Source organism: Cnephaeus nilssonii, assembly GCF_951640355.1.
Source record: "Cnephaeus nilssonii genome assembly, chromosome: 5".
NCBI lineage: Eukaryota > Metazoa > Chordata > Mammalia > Chiroptera > Vespertilionidae > Cnephaeus > Cnephaeus nilssonii.
This window is the reverse complement of record NC_137076.1, coordinates 4982189-5007937: the sequence shown is the minus strand read 5'-3', so window position 1 is coordinate 5007937 and position 25749 is coordinate 4982189. Positions and strand designations below refer to the sequence as shown.

Sequence of the window (25749 nt, the reverse complement as noted above, 5' to 3'; positions counted from 1 at the left end):
GCTGCCTTAGTCTTCGCTGCAGACTTCAGCTGAAATCTGCCATCTTCGCTGCAGATTCAGGTTGGAGTCTGCCATCTTCATCTTTGCTGCAGACTCCGGAGTCTGCAGTCTTCGTCTTTGCTGTGGTCAGAGTGCCCCTCCTGTAGATCCCTTCTCCCCCCGCCCTCCCTCTCATAGCAGGCGTCCTGCCCGGCCACTCCGAGCCTGGAGCAGCTGGGCAGCCGCCATCTTTCTCCTTCTAATTTGCATATTCCCACTGATTGGCTGGTGGGAGTAGTGGAGTGATGGTTAATTTGCATGTTTCTCTTTTATTAGGGTAGATTGTAGTGCCCTTGACAAGTTATGTGTACAGGTTATTGAGGAAAAAACCCTTAGTCTAAAATAAGCTAATTTTTAAAAGTAACCTTGAAAAAATAAGAGCATTTCCCAGCATATCTTCAGATAGATATAATTTAAAAAGAGACTCAGCTGTGAACCCTGGATTCTTCTACTAAATCTAAGCAGATACTGAATCTTAGATTAAGTATACAGCCACTCTGGACTTCAGTTTCCTCATCTATAAGACTGTTTAAGTCATTAATTTACTTTTGGTCTAGAAGTACACTCGATTCTAGCTTTAGGTATGTTTATGAGTATTTCTGGTTTTAATATCTTAATGTGGAATACAGGCCTATCTATGGCATACTTTCCCATAGTTACCACTTTCATTATTACAGGTTTGCTTGGTTATGCACTACACTTTATTTTTCCTCAGAAATAAATTTTGCCCAAGCTGGTTTGGCTCAGTAGATGGAGTGTAGGCCCATGGACTGAAGGGTCCCGTGGACTGAAGGGTCCCGTGGACGGAAGGGTCCCGTGGACTGAAGGGTCCCGTGGACGGAAGGGTCCCGTGGACTGAAGGGTCCCAGGTTTGATTCCGGTCAAGGGCACACACCTTGGTTGCGGGTTCCCTGGCCCTGGTCGGGGTATGTGCAGGAGGCAACCAATCAATGTGTCTCTCTCACATCAATGTTTCTCTCTGTCTCTCCCTCTCCCTTCCACTCTCTCTAAAAATCAATGGAAAATATCCTTGATTGAGGATTAACAACAAAAAAATTAAAAAAATAAATTTTAATTATACTTCTTCCTGTCCAAATAGCGCTTCCCTAAACAATACACGTTAGAAAGAATGGATAGAATCCTATATAATAAAAGGCTAATATGCAAATTGTGCCCTCGGAGGGGACACCCCCCCCCACCCTGTGCACAAATTTTGTGCACCGGGCCTCTAGTCCTATATAATATGCTAAGTGTCCAACCCTTGGTTCCATGGTTAGACCAGTTGCTATGATGCACACTGACCACCAGGGGGCAGACGCTCTGATTGGTAGTTAGCTTGCTGCTGGGGTCTGGCCCATCGGGACTGGGCAAGAAGGGCTGGACATGCCCTGGAGTCCTCCCCCAGTCCTGTGCACTCCAATCATGCACCCGTGGGTTCCCTTGGCCTGGCCTGCGGCCTCTGGCAATCCAGGAACCCTCAGGGGATGTGGGAGAGCTGGTTTCGGCCCAATTCCCGCAGGCCAGGCCAAGGGACCCCACCAGTGCACGAATCCGTGCCCCGGGCCTCCAGTGTTACTATGAAACCCAGGAAGTCTCCTGGAAGTGCTGAGACTGGAGCATGTAAGAAACATTGTACTGGGACAGTGAGCCTATCACCCGTTATGCTATTTTACTCTGGAACTGATCAAAGTCTGGTATCTACCAGCATTTCAGCTAGAATTCTAAGATGGCCCCAAACTGGTGGCCTCTGGACTCAGAGAGCATGTCCTGTGTAACCCTCCCCTTGAGCCGCCAGAGCCTGTACACACCACCGTGCCCTTCAGGACCAGGGTCAGCAAGGGGAGACCTGACGGGGGCTGACCTCTGACCTCACCAGGTGAGCCAGAGACTCATAGATGGTAAGGCCTACAGAAGGGCTGCCACCTGGGCAAGGCACGAGGTGGCCTCTGGCCAACAGAAAGACGGCGAGGGCCTCCGTGCAAGAACCACAGCTGGAATTCTGCCACCCACATGGGGCGGGGGGTTGGCTCGGATGAGACCCCAGGTTGAACCTGCAGGAGACCCCTGGCCTGCAGGACGCCACCCCATCAGCAGCTCCAGGGATTCAGCAACACAGCCCTTGCGGGTCTCACAGACCCCTTTACAAACAACCAAACGACGTTTGCAGCCGCTTTCAGGGTAAACTTGTTTCACAGTGAGCTGTGCATGTGGAGAGTCCCTGACCCTGGTCTCACCCCTGGAAAGTTCCTCTGTGGCCGCATTGGCCTCCTGTTGGGGGGCGGAGGAGGCCTCTGCATGAGGCTGGGGTCCCCGGGGTCCCCCCCCCCCCCTCCCCGCCAGGCCTGCTTCTCTGCTCCGGGAAAGCAGCCCGCGTCAGCAGCCCGAGGCGTGGCCTCGCGGCCACACGCACCTGCCCGTCCAGGAGGAGACACTGGGGACACTTGAGCGCAGCTGGGGCCCCGTGAGCACACCTGCCACCCCCTGTGCTGAAGGCAGCCAGGCCCGCCTGCCTAGGGAGCGGCCGCTGCACTGGGACCCGCCCCCTTCCCTCGGCCCCGCCCAGGGGCCAGGACCCGAGGAGCTGACGACTCCTCCCGTCGGCGGACAACCCGGAACTGCCGGCCGCGTCCTCTGCGCCTGCGTGACGCGCCGACTCCGCGAGGGCGGGGCGAGGGCGGGGCGGGCTCAGTGCGCCTGCGCAGAGGCTGCGGCGTGCTGCGTCGTTACTTTTGAACCGAGTGGCGGGAGCGGCTGGGGCTCCGCGGAAGCCTGGTGCGGTGGGCGCGCGCCGGCTGCGGGCCTAGCCATGGCGCGGCAGCTGTCCCGGGAGCAGGGCATCACCCTGCGCGGCAGCGCCGACATCGTGGCCGAGTTTTTCTGTGAGTCGCCCGCGCAGCGGGCGGGAGGGCGGCAGGGCGGAAGCCAGGCCTCGGTGTGGAGGGCGGGGATGGCAGCCCCCCGCCAGCCGGACGGGGTCTGGGGAGAGGCGGCTGTGGGCTCGCTGGGAAGGTGGAGAGGGCGGCCCGGTGCCGCCGAGGCCCGCAGGCGGTGTGGCCCCTTCCCGGAGCGCCCGGGTAGGCCCCCCACCCCAGCGACGGAGGCCGCCGGACGGGGCTAAGGCCTCAGCGCCGCCAGGTGGCTCGGGCCGGTGGGAGCCGGCACTTAGGGAGGCGCCCCTGGGAGGTAGGCCTGCTGGTGGAGCCCGGCCGGACTGTGGGAGGGAGGGAGGGAGAGAGGGAGGGAGGGCTGGGGCTTTCTGGCGCGCATCTGCGGTGACAACCGCTAACCACGTGATGGGAGTTGGGACTCGGATTGCACTGGGATGAGATTTGGCAGCGGTGAGCTGCGCCCTTGGCATTTTTCTTTGGTTGCCATAGAAATACAGGTATCTCTCTCTCTTCCTTAGAAGCAAGATTTTCAGGATGTTTGATGGCACTTTATACTGTGCTCCGGGAAAGCAGTCAGCAAGACACACAAACACGTGTGTTTAGACATTGACAGCTCAATACCATAAACCAGTGGTTCTCAACCTTTCTAATGCCGCAACCCTTTAATACAGTTCCTCATGTTGTGGTGACCCCCAACCTTAAAATTATTTTCGTTGCTACTTCATAACTGTAATTTTGCTACTGCTAATGAATCGTAATGTAAATATCTGTGTTTTCCGATGGTCTTAGGCTCTGCAGCAGCGGTTGAGAACTGCCAGCAGGGTCGCCTAAGACCATTAGAAAGGTTGAGAACCACTGCACAAAACCCGAAACCGTAGCCACCTCTGAATATGTTTAATTTTACGGTGTTAGAAAGTGGTGACATTTAACATCTCTTTTGCTTTCAGCATTTGGCATCAATAGCATTTTGTATCAGCGTGGCATTTATCCGTCTGAAACCTTTACTCGCGTGCAGAAGTACGGACTCACCTTGCTGGTCACCACGGACCCCGCGCTCATGCAGTACCTGAGCAATGTGGTGGAGCAGCTGAAAGGTATGAGTCATTGGAGCAGGTTGAGTTTGACAGGCCTTCCAGAACCCGTTTTCTAGCGTCTTGGTGGTCATTTGTCAGCTTTGTACATAAGGTGTAAAACAAGCTACCATCTCAAATATAGTAACTCTCCTATTGTGAGGAAGCAAATAGCATAATTGATATTAGGAATCTGATAGATGGCGTAACAAAATTGTCTCCATCGTCTTCCTTAAAAAATGACTTTTGCAGTTTGTGTGGCCAAATGGAACCAGATGAATTGTACATAATTGTGATGGTTTTTATTATCAGTGGGAAAAAAATCACTATATATTCTTAACGATGTATTTCCTGTACTTGCATGGAGTCTAAAGCCATCATTATTAAGATCAAGGAAATAAAATTTCAATGTGGGAACTAAAACTTCAAAGAAATAAAGAAGAAAAAGAACTACTAAATAATAGAACACACAGTAGAGTGTTCCTATTTTTCACCTGTTTCCATTTGTCTTTTGAAAAGAATTCAGGCTGAGTTTAAACAGTTCATTTTTTTCTTTAGCTCCAGAAGTTCCTGTGTTGTGGGAGCAATCCTTGTTTCCCATCTATCTTTCCTTCCTTTGTACTTCCATTCGTTTCTCTTCCATGTTTTTTTCACTTGAGATTCTCACTTCCGCTTTTTCTGAGTTGTGGGATGTTTCTCCCCGTCTGCCCATTGGTGTTCCAAAAAGGGCTACTGTGATCATTTTGTCAAATTTTTAAATCCACGAATCCTATTTTTTGTTTGTTTGTTTGTTTCAAGTATCTTTACTTGTTAAATTTCATCGTATTTTTGTTAACTTCAGGGCTAAATCGCCCATAGCCTGTCACAGGGCTGCACTCAGATGGTTTGGCCTGGAAGCTTGAGGCAGCTGCAGATCTATGCCTTCACCTTGATTTGATGGGAAGCGAGACATGGCTAAGCTGCATCCATGACATTTCATCTCACATGTTTCTAGACCTTGCTGTGTAACATCTATCTTTGTTTTAGTTAAAACTGAGGACTTAGTCTTTTTAGAGGTGAATTGTTCAGTCTGTTTGAAACCACCCATCCCCCCCTCCCCAGTGTTCACCCTCTTTGTTCTCACTTGTGTTTTTGACTTCTTTGTTTGAATTTGGATCATTTCCAATTTTAAAAGAAAAAAATTACCACCAACCCCCAAATCTTCACATTACCATCCAACCTCCTGTTCAGAACTAAAATGATACGAAGTTGTTGCTCTATGCCAGGGGTCAGCAAGGCCAGGAGGCCAGTTCTAGCATATGGCCTGTTTTTTGTACTGTCTGCAAGCTAAGAATATTTTAAATATTTAAAAGAATGTGCAGCAGAGATCTAGGTGACCCACAGCCTTAAATATTGCTAAATTATTTTCTGTCTCTATTTTTTTTTTTTAAGCAATGGATTTTTATTATTTTTTTAAATATTTTTTTTATTGATTTCAGAGAGCAAGGGAGAAGGAGAGAGAGATAGAAACATCAATGATGAGAGAGAATCTTTGATTGGCTGCCTCCTGCACACCCCCTACTGGGGATCGAGCCCACAACCAAGGCATATGCCCTTGGCTGGAATTGAACCTGAGACCCTTCAGTCCGCAGGCTGACGCTCTACCCACTGAGCCAAGCCAGCTAGGGCATTTTCTGTCTCTTTAAAAAACATACTGCTGATTCCTGAATATACTCCCAATTTCTAAGATTTCCTCAGGGCTCAGTCTCAGCCCCCTTCTCACTGTAGGTGCTAGATGACCCTTGTGCACAGCAGCTAGCAACCTGTGTGCCCACTCAGACGCCTGCGGCCAGTCTTCCCTAGCTCTGCCCCCATGGAATGCGCCCGGGTATCCTTGTGCGGCCGGTCTCAGGTGCTTCAGAGTCACATACAAAGCTAAACAGGGTCATCCCCATTTCAGTTCTCTGGCCTCTCAGTGACTACGTCTTCCACGCAACCAGTTACAGCCAGAAACAAACAGGGGCGCTACCCTGACTCGCGCCTCTTGCTTACGCTCGCAGGCAGGCAGTCCATTTACCCTTAGTAGTATAACCTCATCTCCCTGGCCTCTCTACTGCCCCATCTCCCAGTTTCCCTGCCAGCCTTGACCACCTCCTGCCTGTGTTACTAGCCAGTGTCCCTTCTTGCCTCCAGTCCATGCCCCACATCGCAGCCAGACGACAGTTTGAAATGCAAGTCTGGTTACATCGCGCTGCTTGAATGCAGTAGTGCCTCCCCAGGTTCTGTAAGTGGCATGTCTTGAATTTGGCCCACCTTGCCAGCCTCGCCTGCTCGTCCTCACCCGCAGCTGTTTTGGCCTGTCAGTCCTCCCTCTGTCTTCCCTTTGGAGTTTAAGACCCAGTACCTTCTTCCTTGTTCTTGTGCTGGTTAATGCTGTGGATTCTTAGAGCCAGACTCCAGCCTCCCCCAAGTGAGCTCCCTGGGGAGTCAGTCCGTTTTCCCACTTTACACTCATTGCACCATGTAGCTCACCTTCCAGGCAGTTAGCACAGCGATGACTTCACACCTATTGGTGCGATGCTTAGATCAGCACCAGCTTCCCACATCCTCGCCGTGAACTGGAGAGGGAGGGCCGCGTGGTCACTGCCCCCTGCACCCAGTGCTGTCCCCACTTCAGGCTGAGATGGGAATGGGCGAGGCTGTGGACGGGCAGGGTTTGTGTGCAGGCTGGAGGAGTGGTAGGTCTCTGAGGTGGGCCCAGAGGAGCGCTTCTGACACGGCGGGGCGACCCGCTGCCTGTATGTTGCAGACTGGCTGTACAAGTGCTCAGTGCAGAAGCTGGTGGTGGTCATCTCGAATATTGAAGACGGGGAGGTCCTGGAGAGGTGGCAGTTTGACATTGAGTGTGACAAGACGGCCAGAGATGACAGGTGAGAGTGAATTAACTTATTTCCACTTTCATGTATTTTTTCCAAAACTTGTTTTCTTACAAAAATGAGTCCTGGTTATATTGAACTAGTTTCTTTAAGGTAGACTTTGTTTCTAACATGTGTTGATTTGTTTGAGTGCCCTGGGGAAGAGACGTGCTGAGTGGAGCATGTCATTGGTTTGTACAGATAGTGTACGTTACCTGCTCCCTTTAGTCTCCGGAGGAGAAGCCCAGACTTTAGTGTCTGTGGGGAGTGTGCAGAGCTGCACATGGATTGCTAGGTGGGCCACTCAGGGACGTGTTTGAAGGTACTTTTAACCAAAGGGATAATCCTAGACTCCCCCAGGTTACGGTGCAGCTCTAGTCCTTTCTGTATTGCTCTTAAGTGTCCAGACCCCCGAGGGGAAGCGCCCGCTGTGAGATGCTGGTGTCAAGCACTGTCTGGGGCGGCTTAGCTGTGAGCTCAGCACCGTTTCTCAGGGAAGTCGCGTTTGCTTCTGAAGCCTTTGGTCTATATTAGGGAACGTTTGGCCTATAAGAACTATTTGAGGCAGGGGGCATTAGGCATCACTAAAAATGCCAAATGATTATACCCAGCACATGTTTTCAATACTGCTGGCTATTTTACTTTTCAGACGTGGTGGTTTCCTAACTTGAACACCTGACAGATATGCTACTAGTAGATGAGTGGGTAGGATAAATGAAATAACGACATATATGGTGCCTCTAGGATAGGTCCTAAGGATGTACTGAGACTCATTTAAAGGAAAACGAACTTCTTAAAGTTGACTTAATTGACTTGGAAGCATTTCACCAGGTAAATAATCCCATCAATGTTTGAAATAATGTTACAACTAGAAAATGAATGAGTTGGGTTGGTTTCCTTGACAGTGCACCCAGAGAGAAGTCTCAGAAAGCCATCCAGGACGAGATCCGCTCGGTGATCAGACAAATCACAGCCACAGTGACCTTCCTGCCGCTGCTGGAAGCTTCCTGTAAGTAGTTACAGTTTCTCTCGGGCTTAAGAAGACTAAGCTTCGGCTTTAAGAATTATCCCTTTATTAAATGTGCTCTTAGCTATCCATACGAGCTGTGAATGGGGAAGAAAGCATTCTAAAGCAAGAGTTATGTGGTGCATTCCAGAAAATGTGGAAACGCTAAAGGAGAGGGCTGAAAGCATTCAGCAGTCTGGTGTCATCTCTGTCACCATTCTCGCTTTCTGCATGTTCTGTGTACGTAATTAAGACCACAGCTATGATGATGTCTGCTCTCCTGGGCAACTCCTTCACGCACCAGACAGCTCCCGACTCCTGCGCAGCACTGAGCAGCATGCACGTCCCGCAGCTCACACGCCATTTCATGTGATGAGACGCTTGGCAAATATTTTATAATGGTTTTCTTGTTATGAAAACAAAACTTGAATTTTTCATAAGATAACGTAAAAGGAGTGCAGTATTTTCTGCACTAAAATAAATTTCCATTGAGGAAGAGCGATAACCTGGTGGGTGATGAGAGACCAGGCCAAACTGTCCTCTCTCACACTACCCGTCATTCAAATGGAGACAGGGAGGGCAGGGTTATGAGAACACGATGTACTTCAATGATCTTATCCCCAATTTAGGTTCGTTTGACCTGCTGATCTATACAGACAAAGATTTGGTTGTCCCTGAAAAGTGGGAAGAGTCCGGACCCCAGTTCATTGCCAATTCTGAGCAGGTCCGCCTGCGTTCCTTCACGACGACCATCCACAAAGTGAACAGCATGGTGGCCTACAAAATCCCTGTCAATGACTGAAGGAGCCGGGCGTAATGGAATCCCACACGTGTGTTTCCTGAGACCAAGTCAGCTGTAGTTCTTGTTTTGTTTCATTGATTACTTTGAGGTGGGGAAAACTTAACATTGTACTTCACTGGACTGTACGTATTGTTCCATTTGTTGGTGCCTGTTTGACTTCCTCTAGGGTTGACACTGTTCGAAGGGAACCAGCAGATCCCATCAGCACTGGAATGTCAGCTCCTTTGAAGGTGGAAACTGGAGATGGGAAACCTTTGCTATTCAGCTAAATGCCTTCCTAAATCAGAACTTTCAGTCAAGTAGCCTGATTCCGAGTCTAGGTGAATATGGAACAGCAAAAGAAGTCTGAATAGTCAGAATCTTTGTTTAGTTTGAAAGTAACTGATCAGCCACTGTAACAGTATCCTAGCAGGTCCTTTTGCCATGTATTTCATTTGTATAGTTTCCATGTTGAAAAACTCCCAATTTCTTGACTTTAATGTATATAATTTACACTTACAAATCTGTCGCCATTTCTCCTGTTTCAATTCTGCTGATACAGAACTCTTAATGTCTTTGTGTGTTTTATAAAATCAAGCTTTAAATGACAATGATAAATAAAGTTACATGTGCATGTTTTAAATTTGTCCTAAAATACCTTTACACGGGTGTGGCGTTACTCCAGTTAACTAGTGGTTAAGGTGGCCTCAGTACAGTAGTTCCCCCGTCGGGTTTGGCTTTCCATGGTTTCAGTTGCCCACGGCCAACCACAGTCTGGAAATACTAAATGGACAATTCCCGAGATGAGCAGTCCATCTCGCACTGAGGTTTTAGTTGTGTAGTGTGACAAGACCTTGTGCTGTCTAGCTCTGCCTCCCTGGGGACATGAGTCACAGCGTTGTCCAGTGTTTCCACACTAGTTCTCCCAGCCCCTCAGTCACCTGGTAGCTTCTTAGTTATCAGATCGACCATGAGGGACCACAGTGCCTGTGTTAAGTCACCCGCATTTACTTCATTATGGCCCCCAAGTGCCAGGGTAGGAGGCTGCCAACTCAGAAATGCCAGAGAAACCATAAATGCTTCCTCAAGTGCAAAGGTACGCAGGTGTAGGCAAAACCAGTGTACATAGGCTGTGGTACTACCCAGTTTCAGGAGTCCACTGGTGATCTTGGAGTGATCGTATTATCCCACGATAAGGGCTGGCGACCCTATAGCAAGTGCTTTCTTGTGCCAGCTAGGGTGTAGGGCCTCAGGATACAACGAGTGGGTCTTAAAGATGAGGTTCCAGTCCTAACTGGTTTGGCTCAGTGGATAGAGCGTCAGCCTGCGGACTGAAGGGTCCCAGGTTCGATTCCAGTCAAGGGCATGTACCTTGGTTGAGGGCACATCCCCAGTAGGGGGTGTGCAGGAGGCAGCTGATCAATGTTTCTCTCTCATGGATGGTTCTAACTCTATTCTCCCTCTCTGTAAAAAATCAATAAAATATATTTTTAAAAAAAGACGAGGTTCCACAAGAGAGTGATGCCTCGGCCTCGCCTTGGATGTGGCTGACTGGAGGAATGAAAACATTCCAGATGAGCTCGCACAGGTCTGACAGCCCCTGAAGGACCTCTGCCCAGGCCACCAGTGAGATGGAGCAGTCAGGCCTCCGGGAACATTTCCACGGAGACACGCCCTCTGGACCAGCTGGCTTTTGCTGTGGAGAAGGTCAAGCCTTTTCCCTGCGAGTCTGCAGGGGACTGCGGGCCTGTCTCCTTCCCATGCATGTGGGCGGTCATGTGTCTCATCTCCCACTAAGGAGTGCTGGCTGTCCGAACTCTGCCGCTTCCCACACTCCCCGGACTGGGGCCCCGCTCAGGCAGAGCCCATTTCAGTGCTCTCCCGGGAGACGGGCGGACAGACATCTGATGGACGGGATCTCAGGTCTGGGGCTGTGCATGTTTCTGTAAAGGGCCAGGTAACAGCTGAGGCTGTGCAGGCACGTGTGCTTGTACCGCTCCAGCTGGCCCTGGGAGGCTGGCAGCAGCCTCAGACACCGGAGTGGATGAGCACGGCTTCATGCAGTGACGCGCAGACAGACGGGGCTGACCTGGCCCCTGGCCCGTGGGCTGTGGCTGCCGACCTGTGATCCATCACATTGGCTCTTTGGGTCACAAGTATTCAACCCCCACCTGGCTCAGAGCGTTTGATTTCTGATATTTAAGGCTCATAATTTCAAACATCACCTGTTGCCTCCATCCATGTCTCAAATTGGATGTCCTCCCTGACATATTGCTGGCTATTCGAGGACACCCCACAGTGATTCCCCTCTGCAAACCTCAAAGGGAGGTTCTTGGGGAAATGGTGCATGGAGAGACGAACCAGCATAAAGGCTCTACACCTCCACTTTCAATCACTATAAACACGGAGGCCGAGTCAACGTTATTATTAGAATGCATTCGAGTTTCTTAGGTTCATTACCCTTCTATACATTTTAGAATATAGACTCAAAAAATTTTAGCTTAATAATGTTGGTGTCCACCTAGACATTTAAATTTTTTTTTACTTTCTCTTTTCATTTTGTTGCTTAGTCTGTAAAAATGTATCTTAATTTTATTACACATTCAAGATCAGAATAGCTATATAACTCTACACTGTAACACCTGTATTTTCCACCAGATGTCACTAATGTAATATTCATCTTAGGATGAATTTCTTTTGATGCTAAAGACTATAATCAGTTTTTCTTATTAGAAGTTAACGTTGAGATTTCCGGCTACAGAAATATAAAAATGTCAGGGGGGAGATACAGCATCTGTTCTTTGCCAAGCACTTTCACAGGAATTTTTCACTGAATGCTCATGCTTCGTGTGTCCAGAACAAATTGGTTTTCCTTTACGGAAGCTGACTGCTAGCTTTCCTCAGGTGACCGACCACTGCACGGGAGGAGCCAAAGGTACGAGACTTCATCCTGAACCTGATCTGCGTTGTTTACGAATAAATGGGATGTGAGGTTGTGAGCAGTTGTGACACAGTTTTCCAACTAATTGGAAGGATTGTTCATTAAGTAACCTCAGTTACTCTCTGGGGAATTAATGTTTTGGCTTAATGTGTAAACAGTTTATATTTCTTTTTTTATTAAATGCACGGAATTACGTTTCAAGTTATTTTGTTCGATGTAACCATGATAAAAGCTTGTGTTGGAAACCCTATGGAACAGAACTTGTCTCCTGAACTTCAAATTCTATTAGTTCTCTGACCTGAAAACATCTTTCGAGATCTTTCCGTTCTTCATGAACATGGCTCCACAAGCCAGCAGTATTAGCCGATGCTTATTTTTAAAAATCCAATTGGGAACGCTACTTAATCTCCATTAGAGTTGACAATCCTGCTCCAATCTGGCAAAAACATTGTAGCCCTGGCAACAAAACTATTAGAAAAGGCCTGGGGAGAAGAATGTCAGCTGACCTCGGACAGTTTATGTGACCATTCCGCCTATTTCTGTCCTCTTGCCATTTGATCTATTTTTATACTGGAGAAACATAATATTTCCATTTATTTGTATCAAGTCCATTCTCGTCCACATTTATCTGCACCATTTTGCTAGGAAAGCTCGTTAGCACAAAGGAACGTCATCAGATCAAAATCTTTATTGTCTTGGAGTCTTATCTGCTGGAAAGGGCTCGAAGCTGCAGGGCCTCCTGGACTCCATTTCCCTGCAAGGAAAAGAGCTCAGCCGTCTTAAACAGCCATCCGGAGAGGGACACATCCAGGTCCTTTCTGAGCAGCAGCTCCCTGACCAAACGCCGAGGCTGGGTGTGTGGCATCCAAACCGCTTCACGTCTGAGCCACAGAGCTGGGAGCGCCCTGTGCAGCCCGGGCAGCCCGGAGAGCTCTGTGGGAGTGGCCCAGCGCCCCGGGGCCATGAGCATCTCCTGTAGGTGCTTCACACCCGTCCAGTCTGCCTCCTCCCAGCGAGCGGGGCTGGGTGGTGGGAAGAGGAGGATGGACCACAGCCTGTGCTCTTGTCTGGGGAGAGCCAGGCAGCGAGAAGGAGGCAGTCTGAGTTCCAGTGAGGAGTCCCCTGGAGGATGGAACAGCCCAGAACCTCAATCCAGGGCCGGGAGAGAGAGGGGTGTGGAGGGAGAAAAAGGCCTCCATCCAAAATGAGGGTTCAGAGGTCGGCTGCTGCCGCATGAGTCCCAGAGGACAGCCATGATGAGGAAATGTTTACCGGGAGAGACGGTCCTTCCTAGAATCTCTTTAGCTTGATTTGTGGTGGGGAGGGGCTCAGGCCTCCAGTTAGTTCCTGACATGCTGATCTCAGTCCTCAGAACAGCCCCAGAGGTTATCATCCTCGTTTCACACATGTAGACACTGAGGTTTGGGGAGGTTAGGGAATCTGCCCCATTTCAAACCCCAGAGCGCATGCCCAGCCCGGCTCCAAGCCAAGGTCTCTCCACTGTCTCCCCCGGTGCCTCTGGGAGACCAGAGAACCAGGGAGGGCCCAGTGGAGTCATGTGAGTTGACCTAGATAGCATGTGGTCAGGGAGCTTTAAACATTTCTATGCGATTACGTAATGTAGTTAAGTCATTACGTCGTAATGTATTTCTCTGATTATTTGGTGTATTTATGTAATGTAATTATGTATGTATTTTAATCTGTATTCAGTAAAATATGATGTTATCACGAGCAAAAAATTTTTAAAGTACACATTGGATATATAAAGAAAAATATATCACTAGGAGTATGGAGATATGCAAATATAGAAAAATGATGAAGATGGTCCAAATAATGGGTGGGGGATGTCCGGCCCGAGAGCCATGTGAGGCCCAAGAAATCATTTGGTGTGGGCCTGCCAAGGGGTGGGTTAATTAAAGGTTTGACCAATTATAGCAAGCTAATTTTGTGTCTGAGTGTGTTTTATTATTTTATTATTTTTTTGCAGGCTAATTTTTAAGTGGATCATTTTTTATGGCCCTTGAATGATGTTATAAGTATCCAAATGGCCCTTTGCGGAAAAATGGTTCCCCACCGCTGGCACAGAAGGAAGGCCATGGTACCTGGGCCGGTCCAGCGTGAGCCTGGGTGGGCCGGCCCCTGGCAGCCGCATGCTCATAGGCTCCTGCTCTCACCGTCCTGGCCCCCTGCTTCTTGCCACACAGTCCCTCTGCAGCTGCTGGCGGGCAGTCGGCCTTGTGCCCAAAGAGTCACACAGGACTCCAGGCAGCACCCTGGACCAAAAATCCACTCCCTGGTCTATTTCTTACCACTAACGATGGCCAGTCATGATGTCCAAAATAGCTCACCAGACTGTTTCAAATGAACACAAAAGGCTTAATCAACAACATAAAAATGTGCCAAATATGAACAATATGAAAGAAACTCCTTATTATCCAACTTCCCCTCAAACTAACTGCATGTGCAAATAAAAGCCACAGAAATGAGAGTCAAGGCCTCTGTTCCCAATTTGTACAGCTGGCCCGGCTCAGCGGAGGGTCTGGCTCAGCCTTGGTTCCGGGGCTGCAGCTGGTCCCCGCCTGACCCTCACAGGAATGGGCGGGGCTTCGTCAGCCTCTTCAAAGTTCATTTCAACCAATTCTACTCTGCAAGGGCTCAGTGACCACAAAAAACAAAAGCAAAACGATGGTCCCAAAATGAAATACACGACAGCAGCCGCTCTCACTGTGACTCCATTTAGAGCTCTTTCATGGAGGTAAGAGAATTACAGTGGCATTTGGGAAGAAGCTAAGCTGCTACACGTACAGGGACTGCAATCCATGACTCAGCAAAGCTCCCTGATTTTCCCAAGACATTTTCGCTCCTTTGCCCTTGCTTCACTCCAAGGAGGTAATCTCAGAAATCAGACATCTTTCCCAAAGGATACCTAAGGGCCAGTCACTCACAACCCTGGTTACATATAAGTATCACTCACGCCCCAGTGGTGTGGCTCAGTGGTTGAGCATCAACCTATGAACCAGGAGATCACGATTTGATTCTGGGTCAGGGCACATGCCCGGGTTGCGGACTCGATCCCCAGTGTGGGGCGTATATGAGGCAGTCGATCAATGATTCTCTCTCATCATTGATGTTTCTATCTCTCTCTCCCTCTCCCTTCCTCTCAGACATCTATGCAAATATATATATACTAGAGGCCCAGTGCACAAAATTCACACAGGGGGGTGGGAGGGAGGGTGTCCCTCAGCCCAGCCTGCATCTCTCCAATCTGGTACCCTTCGGGGGATGTCCGACTGCTGGTTTAGGCCTGATTGCTGTGGGATCAGACCTAAACCAGCAGGTGGACATCCCTCTCACAATCCGGGACTGCTGGCTCCCAACCGCTCACCTGCCTGCCAGCCTGATCACCCCCTAACCAGTCCCCTGACAGCCTGATTGACGCCTAACTGCTCCCCTGCTGGCCCGATCGCCCCCAACTGCCCTCCCCTGCCAGCCATCTTGTGGTGGCCATCTTGTGACCACATGGGGGCAGCCATCTTGTATGAGGGCATGACAGTCGATTTGCATATTACCTCGTTATCATATAGGATTTTTAAAAATAATCACAGTGCTCTTTTAGAAATAAACATAGGTTTTCCAGATCTGGGAATCAGAACCCTGGGGGAGAGCCTTGAAAGCTGCCCTGTGACTTGGATGCGTACAGAGACGCAATGCTGGAAGGAGAGAATGATGAACAAAACACCTACGTGCACCGGAAATAGCTCCCCGAGCGTCTGTCACAGGCCCTGCCGTCCGTCTCCTCATTCTAGGGAGTGGTCCACAAACCCATGGAAAATCAGGCCACTGATATCAACCTTTTCCATCGCGCATGCATACCTACAAAAACAACTCAAAATTCAGAAGAAACCAGCAGGAAACTGAGAGAAGGCCCAGTGGAAAAGATATAACAGTTGACTCCTGGAGAAAACAGGTAAGTATGAGAACAGACACACACAAAAATTGATCTGAAGAAGCCAAACACATCTTCAGAGTCAAGAAGCACAGGCTGGGTGGGTCTGAGAGAAGAACAATCAGAGGAGAAGCTTTCCTGGAGAGGACAGTGTCCCCGGCCAGTGAGCACTTCCACCGAAAGTCTTCCAGGTTGAGTTTAAGGAATCCCATTCGACCTTGACACTTGGAACTCATCTTTCCTTTTCAATCAAATAAGGTTGCCCTTTCTTCTGGGTAGATAGAGCTGTGTGTCCTTCAGGAAGGAGCAGTCGCACCGTTGGAATAATGCCAATGCTTTTTCAGTTTGTGGCGCATCAACATACAAACAACATTTGAAAAACAATGATGACTCTGCCAGAGACGCTGTCTAACAGGAACACAGAAAACGTAAGTAAGGATGGGAGCACGAATGCTAAGGCAGCTGGGAGGCAAGGGCAGTGATCTCAGACACAGAGGCGTCCCACCGTGTACAGCAAGGAAGGAGACAGTCCACCTGAATGAGAGTCTAAGCAAAGCCTCCAATGACAGGTAACCACCCGAGGAACCCAAGTCACAGAATGGGACGGCCTAGGCGGAGCCGGATGAAGACACATGACCAAGTTCTCACCTCCCGGGGGACAGGAACTGGAACTGAGAAATCAGAAATGGAAGCAGTAACAGTGTTGGGGGGAGGGGGCGGGCAGGGGGACACAAGGACAGAACAGATGTGTTTGAACGCCGGAGCTGGATTAGAAACGGGGTGTGCGGGAGCGAGGTCAGCTGGAGAACTTTCTTTTCATTTCTCTGTACTGTTTGATTTTTTAAAACGAGTGTGTGTGTTCCTTTTACGCTGTAGAAGGAAAAGTGAAAAGCAAGCAAACCAAAACCATTCCTGCAGCTGCAGCTCGTGGCCCCATTTCCCCAGCTGCCTACTCTTCCCACCCGATGTCAGACCCTCCGGGGGCAGGGAGGAGCTCAGAGCGCTCAGGAGTGTCTCCCCGGAGTCAGGGTTTCGGGGTGCTTTTTGTCTGTGCTGTGTCCCCTCTTGTTAATGGCCCAGCTTCTGACTATGTCCATCTGTGGTACCGCGAACCCCCTTTAAGATACTCGGCAGCTCTCTGGGTCCCGGCAGGCTGGCCCTGCTGGGATCCTGGTAGTCACCTTCCCTTTTTGCATTTTGATTCAGGTCACCTACTGCGTCACCTCAGGCTGCCAAGGTGGGGATGAAATGTCCGCAGGAGAACGGTGACCGTGACCGTGATCAGGACAAGCGGCATGTGGCATATTGCTAAGCTAGAACGCACTGCTAAGGGAGGGGGTGCTGGGGTTACGCGCTGCTCCTGGGCTCACGGGGAGCCTGGAGACCACACGCGTGGAGGACTGGGGACGAGGGTTTTGTTGAGACTGAGCACACCCGCCCCGAAGCCCTGAAGTGCCACGGGCATGGGCACTAGACCCGAGGAGGCATCAAATCCCAGCATCTGCCTTGTCTGCCCTGGGCTGGCAGTCAGCTCAGTTGTCACTCTGGAAGCAGGCGGTGTGTGCGGGCGATCCCCACCAGCATCACCAACAAGAGGGAACAGCACAAACCAGGGACGTGAGCGCACAGATCAGAGCTGGGCACGCAGCTGGCGAGGGGCAGTTCTGCTCAGGGCAGACAGCAAGCTGGACACAGTATTTGAATGTTTTTTAAAGTTTGACTGAAAAATACCACATTCAAATACTTTTTACCTTATTTGCTTATGCCAACTTCACTCCCTCCTCACCTGCCCTGGGCAGAGCACCCGAAGGTTAACATGACCTCAGGTGAGGGCGGCAGAGGGCGGAGGGCAGTGCAGGGAGCCCCGCGGGGCCTGCAGCCTCCTGGCCTCTCTGTGGAGGTGAGACCGGTTCTCAGGTAGCAGAAGCGGGTGCAGAGCACCAGGGTCAGGATGGACAGCGCTCCCAGCGACAGCGATGCAGGCGGGGCCCCAGCCCAGAGTGTCATAGAGACGGGAACAGCTAGACCCGTGGTCGGCAAACTCATTAGTCAACAGAGCCAAATATCAACAAGTACAACGATTGAAATTTCTTTTGAGAGCCGAATTTTTTAAACTTAAACTTCTTCTAATGCCACTTCTTCAAAATAGACTCGCCCAGGCCGTGGTCTTTTGTGGAAGAGCCACACTCAAGGGGCCAAAGAGCCGCATGTGGCTCGTGAGCCGCAGTTTGCCAACCACGGAGCTAGACCCCAGGAGAATCCCCGAGAGCACTTCATGGTCCAACTGCTGCTCCCAGCGTGTGGCCCCCAGGGCCCGGCTCCAGGAAGTCACGGTGCCCATGTTCCCTGGCCGCTGGCTAGGCCTCCTGTCTGGGGTTGGCACAGGCACCAGCGGTGGCCACGTGCTCCACACCCCCACTGCGGACGAGAGACCAGCGTGTGGGCACCCAATGCAGATGCTGATGAAACCCCCAGACACTTGCCGATTAAAGCACCGGAGCCAGCCTATCCGTGATGTGGCTGACGGAGGTTTTCTTCCTCCTCCCTAGGAGAAACATGGTTTAGTGTGTGAACCGCATCCAGCACGGCCGGGATGAACCTGAGGAGGGGCAGTGAAGGATCAAAGAAGACAGACAAGAGAGTACAGCTGGGGCCGGGTGGATCTCTAGTGCCTGGATGAGGACACAGAGAGACTCAGCCTGCAAGCCCAGGCATTATTTTATAGTCAGATCACACAAGGCAAAACAAGGGGGGTGGTCAACATGTTCACAATGTTCTTGCGAGTTTCAGATCTATTTCCTTACTCAAGCCTTGTTTTGGCAGCACTTGCTGCACCTCCCACAGCCCATTAGCTACCCAGGAAGTAACTCGGGAGGACTATAAGGTCAAGCTTCATTATGCTAGGAGGGCTCAAGCTGGGACTTGTTTGTGGCCCTGCCACAGGTCAGTCCGAGGCTTGACCCTACAGCTGCTCCCTACAAGTGTGGAAACTGCACACGGCTTTGAAGTAGACAAACCCGACTCCTGAACTGTGAGGTCTCAGCTCCCGGTCACTGTCCTGAGCCCCAGTTTCTTCCTCAAGAGTGGAACTTGGATGGACACCTGCCTCCCAGACCCACTGCCGGGAGATGAGCCGAGGGGCATGCGCTGCCTGGGGACGACTCGGTCATGTGCTTCCTGCGCTGCCGCCCTGCCGCCCCTCCCTCCAGGACCTCCTGCACCTCTGAGTGCGCATCACTGTGCCCATAAGCACGGCCACCACCCACCGAGGGGTGGGGGGCAGGTACCACACTAAGTTTTCTCTAGCGTTACCTCTTTTAGTTCCTGTAACAAAGCGAAAAGGAGCCAGAACTTGAGTATTTGGAGAGTTCTCAGTCTATCCATTTCACAAACACTAGAAGCTGGTCTTGGAGGGACAGAGGGCGTGGCTGAGGGCCTTTCCCAGGAGCCAGCAGGTGAGCTGTCCCAGCAGCAGGTGCCAGGAGCAGAGGTGGGGTCACAGCAGCAGGAAGGCGGGGTTTGAACCGGGGGAGGGGCAGGACAGGGTGAGAGAGGGCTCTGGGCTCTCGGTGCTGCCACCAGAGGGGCCATGGCTCTGCCTGAGGTGTGGCTGCTCCTTAGGAAGAGGGAAGCATGACCTCCAGGGCCCTTCAGCATGAAAAGGCGGGCCAGCACCTCCGCTTCCCACACCAGACAACCTCCCACTGAAGCTTGAGGTGGGACCCCCACAGGATGGCCACCGGCTGGGCCCAGAATGTGGGGCATTGAGCCAGAGCATTCTTCCCAAACCTTAGGACCCGTGGAAGCGGCCTTGCAACATGCTGGACTTACTTGGGATGCTCACCCTTCCTTCCTCCTCCCTCCCTCTCTCCCTCCCTTCCTTCCTCCCTCCCTCCCTCCCTCCCTCCCTCTCTTCCTCCCTTCCTCCCTCCCTCTCTCCCTCTCTCCCTCCCTCCCTCCCTCCCTCCCTCTCTTCCTCCCTTCCTTCCTCCCTCCCTCCCTCCCTCCCTCCCTCTCTCCCTCCCTTCCTTCCTCCCTCCCTCCCTCCCTCCCTCCCTCTCTCCCTTCCTTCCTTCCTTCCTTCCTTCCTTCCTTCCTTCCTTCCTTCCTTCCTTCTTCCCTCCCTCCCTTCCTCCCTCCCTTCCTTCCTCCCTTCCTTCCTTCCTTCCTTCCTTCCTTCCTTCCTTCCTTCCTTCCTTCCTTCCTTCCTTCTTCCCTCCCTCCTTTCCTTCCTTCCTTCCTTCCTTTCTTCCTTCCTTCCTTCCTTCCTCCCTCCCTCCCTCCCTCCCTCCCTCCCTCCCTCCCTCCCTCCCTCCCTCCCTTCCTTCCTTCCTTCCTTCCTTCCTTCCTTCCTTCCTTCCTTCCTTCCTTCCTTCCTTCCTTCCTTCCCCATCTTGGGATGGAAATGTCTGTGCCTGGCCCACAGCTGGGGGAGCACCAGCGTGTCCATTCCCAGCTCACAGCTGCAGAGGAGTCGGCTCCGAATGAGCCTCAACTCCAGTCCCACCCACACGTGGCCCCCATGCCACTTGGGCTAGACTGTGACATCAGACCCGGAGCCGCTTCCGGCAGGATGGAGACTTGGGGGGCTGCTGGGATAGAACAGATGCATCTTGCACATAATAAGGACATGAATTTGGGTGCTCGGAGCAGACTGCTTTGGAATGAATTGTGTCGCCCCAAGTTTATAGGTGAAGTCCTAATCCTTCAAGGAGGCGATGCGCAGCCCCTGTACTCAGGTGTATCCGAGCGGGCGTCCTCAGGAGGAGACAGCAGCTGCCACCTTTCTCTGCTCCTCCCTCTCAGCCACGTGAGGACGCGGTGAGGAGGCAGCCCTCTGCAAGCCGGGGAGAGAGGAGGGCCCTCACCAGAAACCAGCCCTATGGGCACCCTGAGCTTGGACTTCAGCCTCCGGAGCTGTGAGAAGCAAATACCTCCTGGTTAGGCCCCCAGTGTGTGGTGCTTTGTTATGGCAACCCTAGCACACTAAGACACATTTTTAAACGGATTTATTTTAAACTCATTTTAAGATTGCTCACTTTTCGCCCTAGCCAGTTCGGCTCAGTGGATAGAGTGTCGGACCAAAGGGTCCTGGGTTTGATTCTGGTCAAGGGCATGTACCTCAGTTGCAGGCTCCTCCCTGGCCCGGACTGGTCAGGGGGCACGTGCAGGAGGCAACCAATCGATGTGTTTCTCTCACATCAATGTTTCTCTCTGTCTTTCCCTCTCTCTTCTACGCTCTAAAATCAATGGGAAAATATCCTTGGATGAGGATTAACAAAAAACAAACAAACAAACAAAAAAAAGAGTGCCCACTTTTTTCATTTTATCTAGCATTAATTCATCCCCTGACCTGTCTGTCTTCATATCTCCCACATACTTATTTTATTTTAGTTTGATGGCTCATCTGGAATAGGGGTGATGATTTAAAGCTCTCTCTCTCTGCCCTTGTCATCCTCAGGCAATATTTCACAGCTGTCCCGCCTACACCCGACCACTCAGTCTCGGCTTCCCTGTGAAGTCTGGCCTGGTCTGTCACTCCCACTGCCACGTCTTTCTTTAATTTCTATACCTTGTAATCATTTTCACATAATTTCTGTGTAAGGAGGTCTTTACGAAGACACACACCTCTTTATTTTAACATTTCTGAAACGAAGCACTTCCCTCTACATGTAGACATATATATTTTTTCAGTGATTCTCCCTCTAAGTGTATTTAAATGGGTGGCAGGCATGTAACCCAGGGGTTCCGGGTGTGAGGCTCTCAGACGGCCCCCCTGAGCCCCCCAGGATCTGCTGGCAGCCGGGTGAGGCTGTGGGAAGTGAGGCGAACAGTGAGCCTGCTGGTCACCCCTACACCCTGAGCGAGCAGCTCAACATTTTTTTAAATTTTTTTGCTTCATTGTTTCATTAATGGACCTGCACTAAAGGTTTTCAACCCAGGAAAGACTGATGCCAATGGATGACTTAGCTGTGTCCCTTTGTCTCGTTAGACCCCGGGCTCCTGCCCCTGGAGGGCCTGGCCCAGTTCCGGCCGGAGAACTGGGTCAGCTCCTTCCAGATGGGTTTTGTGCGAACACGCACGCTGTGTCCGCAGCGATCCATCCCTTAATCTTCTCAAGCAGCTCTGTGCACCTGCTAAATGTCAGTTCCTGTCTGCGTTCTCATTTTCTTAAAATACGGTGTCTTGGGCCTCCCAGAATAAGTGTGAGTGACAGCTCCTTCGACGCTGTGATAATTAACTAGCTATTAATAACAGGAAAGGGGACCAGGGAGGCCAGGCAGCAGAGGCGTGCTCCCTGCCAAACACTGGGGGAGGGACCCAACACAGGAAGGTAGGCGCATGCGCAGGAAAGTCGGGGTGACTAGGGAAGATACTTGCCTGTCAGTCACACCTGGGGACTGAGATGGGCGGCCAGAATGGGCGTGGCCACTGCAAGTGCAGGAAGATGTGGAACATACAATCCCGGGAACCAAGGAGCTCACCCTCCCGTGCTTTTGGGGCGCTTGTGTTCACCCATGTGGCCCACAGCCTTGCGGACCCCACATGCCATGGGCTGAGGGACTGCGGCCAGCCCGATGCTGACCTGGCCCCGGCCACAGCATGGACACCGGCTCTGACCTCAGCCCACGGAAGCCCAGCCTCACTGCTTCTAGGACTGGGCTGAGGGAAAGGGGGGGTCTGGGAACCCGGGGTGTCATTCCACAGAAAAAGCAGCTTCTACCGCATCTCACCCTCCCGTTGGGCCTCAGAAATGCTTGTCCCAGCGATGCCCCCAGAGGCCCACCCCCGCGAGCCCCGGGAGGAGACGAGGCGTGCCCCCTCCGGCCACACAGTCTGTCTTTACAGAGAGCAAGTTTAGGTTTCTTTCCAGAGCGCGCGCACACACACACATAGATTTTAAGGAGAGCTGTAAATGGCTGCAATTTTAGATCAGAGGGTATTATCCTTGAGAGAAAATTTGAATTTGGCAGGAAAAAAAATGCAACTTTTACCTAGAGACTTGGTGTCCCAAACATAGAATCCCACGGCGGCAAAGCAAAGGTCACACGTAGTGGGGATGCAGGAAGTAAGGCTGGAAAAGTGGAGGCAGATGGGACTCCAAACGGCCACGTAGTGAGTGAAGGTGCACCTTAAACAGCTGCCACTCGCCCCTTTGTTTGGCTGGTTGTACTAACTATGGGAGAGGGAGGGAGGGAGCACTTTATGGCAGGGAATCGGCTCACACACTATGAGGCCAGCGTGTCCGGCCTGCAGGGCACGCTGGCGGCCTGGAGTTCAGGCAGGCGTTGGTGCTCCGGCCCTGAGTCTGAATTCCGCACGCCGGTCAACAGGGAGGGCCTCGCAGGGGTTCTCCGTTGCAGTTCTGAGGCTCATTTCCTTCTCTGGGAAACCTCTGCTCTTAAGGCCGTCGACTGCTTAGACAAGGCCCACCACGTTCGGAAGGGCAATCTGCTTCACGAAACCCCTACTGAGCTCAGTGTTAGTCTGGTTGGTGTTTGGCCAGACCACTGGGGCCATCTCCTCGCCAGGGTGACCGAGGAAGTGAGCCATCCAGGCTCTTGTTCCCTGCTGGGCTGTTTATTGAGACCCTCGCCGCAGCCGGCTCTGCTCAATCTCCTCTTACTCCAGCAAACAAAATGCAGCAGAACTTTAGCCTTTTAAGGGTTCCCAGTGTGCTACAGACCTAAACCCATGAACTACCAGATTTGGGGGAGCTCTCTGGCTGACACAGCCATGCAGACCACGTCCCCAGCAGCCCGTGTCCGCAGGAGGGTTTGGAGGGAGAGAGAAGGAGTGAGAGAAGTAGATTACGTGAGGCAGCGTGATTCCAATATGAGCACCGATGTGTCGCTGAATTGGTGTTATTGTGAGTGGGTGTCATCTGTGTCATCACAGCTGACAGCGGATTTCCCACTGTCTCTGAGGCAGTCCCCTGGCCAGACACGTCCGCCCAGCCCACAGGGCTGCCAAGGGTGGTCACACTCTCCTTCCTCCCAAGCCTGCATCTCCGTGGTCATCTCAATGGTGTGTTTAGAGCAAATCTGCGTATTCAGCAGCAGAGTCCGAGCTCTCAGCTGCCCTCTGTGCACGGCCCCTGTGAGCGCTCTCTGAGCCCCTCCTGCCGCTGCAGGCTCCTTCCCTGGAGGGCACGCCGGCCTCGGCCTCAAAGCAGCAACAAGCAGCGCCCCGTCCCGCTCTCTTCCTGAATAACACGGCGGACAGAACACTGGCCCCGAGGCGTGAAACTGGGGATTCATTTCTCTCCGGAAGGGCACATGGTAAGTATCGGGGTCCGACCCAGCTCCCCGCTTCCCCACGTCACCTGGCCTGTGGGGCAGCCGTAGCTGCTGTCCCGGGAAGTGCCAGTCATGAGTCTCCAAAGGACGGATCGCCTCCTTCGGAGGCTGGGGCTCGGGCAGAAGCAGACGGAAGCACAGCGCTGTGGCACTGTTTGAAAGCCTCCTGCTGTCAGTTGCCAGGGAAAAAGCGAAATTGACATGAATCCCATCCACTTAAACATGTTACATCAAAAGCTGGAAGGAGAAACGGTGCTTTTCGGTCATGAACACAAAGGAAGTCATTTTCCGCTGGGCCCAGTCATTGCACTGGAAACGTGACTGTGACTCCACTTCCCGGGGTCTGTGATGGGGGAGACTCTCCGTGGAGTTGGCGGGTCAGCCCCGTCTTCCTTCTTCCAGAGCTCAGCGCCCTGGGTCCCTGCGGGAAAGCTGAGTTTGACCAGGAGTAAGACAGACCATGCGAGCAGAGTGGCTGCCTCTACACGACTTCCTGCTTGGGCATCCGTCTCCAACCCGATTCTCTTTTTATTGATTCTTCAACATCACAACTGCAGGCCTGGCCAGGTGCTCAGTGGTTAGAGCATCAGCCTGTGGCCCAAAAGGTTGCAGGTGCAGGTTCGATTCCCGTTCAAGGGGACGTACCTGGGTTGCAGGTTCCCCAGCCCAGGGAGGGGCACATTCTGGAGGACAGCAATTGATGTTTCTCTCTCTCCTTCTCTCTCTTTCTCTCCTTGTCTCCTTCTCTCCCTCCTCCCCCTCTCCTTCTCTCCCTCTCTCCCTCTCTCTCCTTCTCTCTCTTTCTCTCCTTCTCTCCCTCCCCCCCCTTCTCTCCCTCTCTCCCCTCTCTCTCTCCTCTCTCTCTCTCTCTCTTTCTCTGTCCCTCCCTCCCTCCCTTCCACTCTTTCTAAAAATCAATGGGAAAAATATCCTCAGGCGAAGATCAACAACAACAAAATTGGTCCTGAGAAACTACTTAGTAATATTACTCTGCGTAGAAATCTAATATGGGTAACTCAAACAAAATCACTGAATTTTCCCCAAAAGTATACATAGGAGCTTCAATTATGTGGGAAAATGTTCTCAAGTTTCTTGCACTCAAGCCCTTCAAGCATCATGAAGTAAGTTCTGGAAATTTAAGGAAAAACAGCAGAGCCCGGACTAAAGTTGATGACACAGCCCCAGCCGCCTTGATCCGCACGACGAGAAGTGAAGTGACCTTTTCCTAAGAGAAAGTGTCTGTTCTGTAGGAACTAACTTCAGAAGCAGGGCTTCGAGCCGGACAAGTGACAACCGGTCACCCATTCATTCTGTTTTAACCGACAACTGTGGCCCTTGCACAGCTGTGGCCCTTTGCCCTGCGGCTGACAAGCGTGTTCTCAACAGTCTTCATCTTTTCCCCCGTGTATTAAATACCAAGCACGTGGGGCGGGAGGCAGGAGGCAGGGAGCAGGGAGCCCCCTGGACCCAGCCTTCCTCTCAGGGCGCTCGGGGCACCTCCCTCGGGGCACCTCCCTCCGAGCTGTGCGCCGCCCGGAATGACCTCCTGCCCCGTGGAGTTGTTCTGGGCCGAGTTTCCTCTCGAGAATCAAGCTCCTCGGAAGCGGAGCGCTTCTCTGTCCTGTGTACGTGCTCGTCTAGATCCCGGGTGTCAAGGAGCACGCTGGGCACACAGTAGGTGTTCATGGTGTCCAATACACTCCAGGCGCAGGACTAGACACGCGGTGAACATTACCTCGTATAATTCTCAGGTGACCTTGAAAGGTAGATATTATTGCCCCTCTCTCACAGCGAGAGTCAAGGAATTAGGTGATTGTCAAACACCAGCGCTAAGAAGAGGGGCTGTGAACTTAGGGCTGGTGAGCATTCTGTCGGGGGCCGTGG

The 25749-nt window shown here is 51.7% G+C and overlaps 1 protein-coding gene across 1 annotated transcript; it reads left to right on the top strand.

Annotated features, from left to right (window-relative positions):
- Positions 1-2752: 2752 nt before the first annotated feature.
- MAD2L1 (mitotic arrest deficient 2 like 1) lies at positions 2753-9694 on the top strand. The gene is made up of 5 exons (XM_079771806.1): positions 2753-2918; positions 3875-4021; positions 6786-6906; positions 7797-7900; positions 8527-9694. The coding sequence occupies exons 1-5, from the start codon at positions 2846-2848 to the stop codon at positions 8697-8699; spliced, it is 618 nt and encodes a 205-aa protein (XP_079627932.1). The 5' UTR covers positions 2753-2845; the 3' UTR covers positions 8700-9694.
- Positions 9695-25749: the final 16055 nt, after the last annotated feature.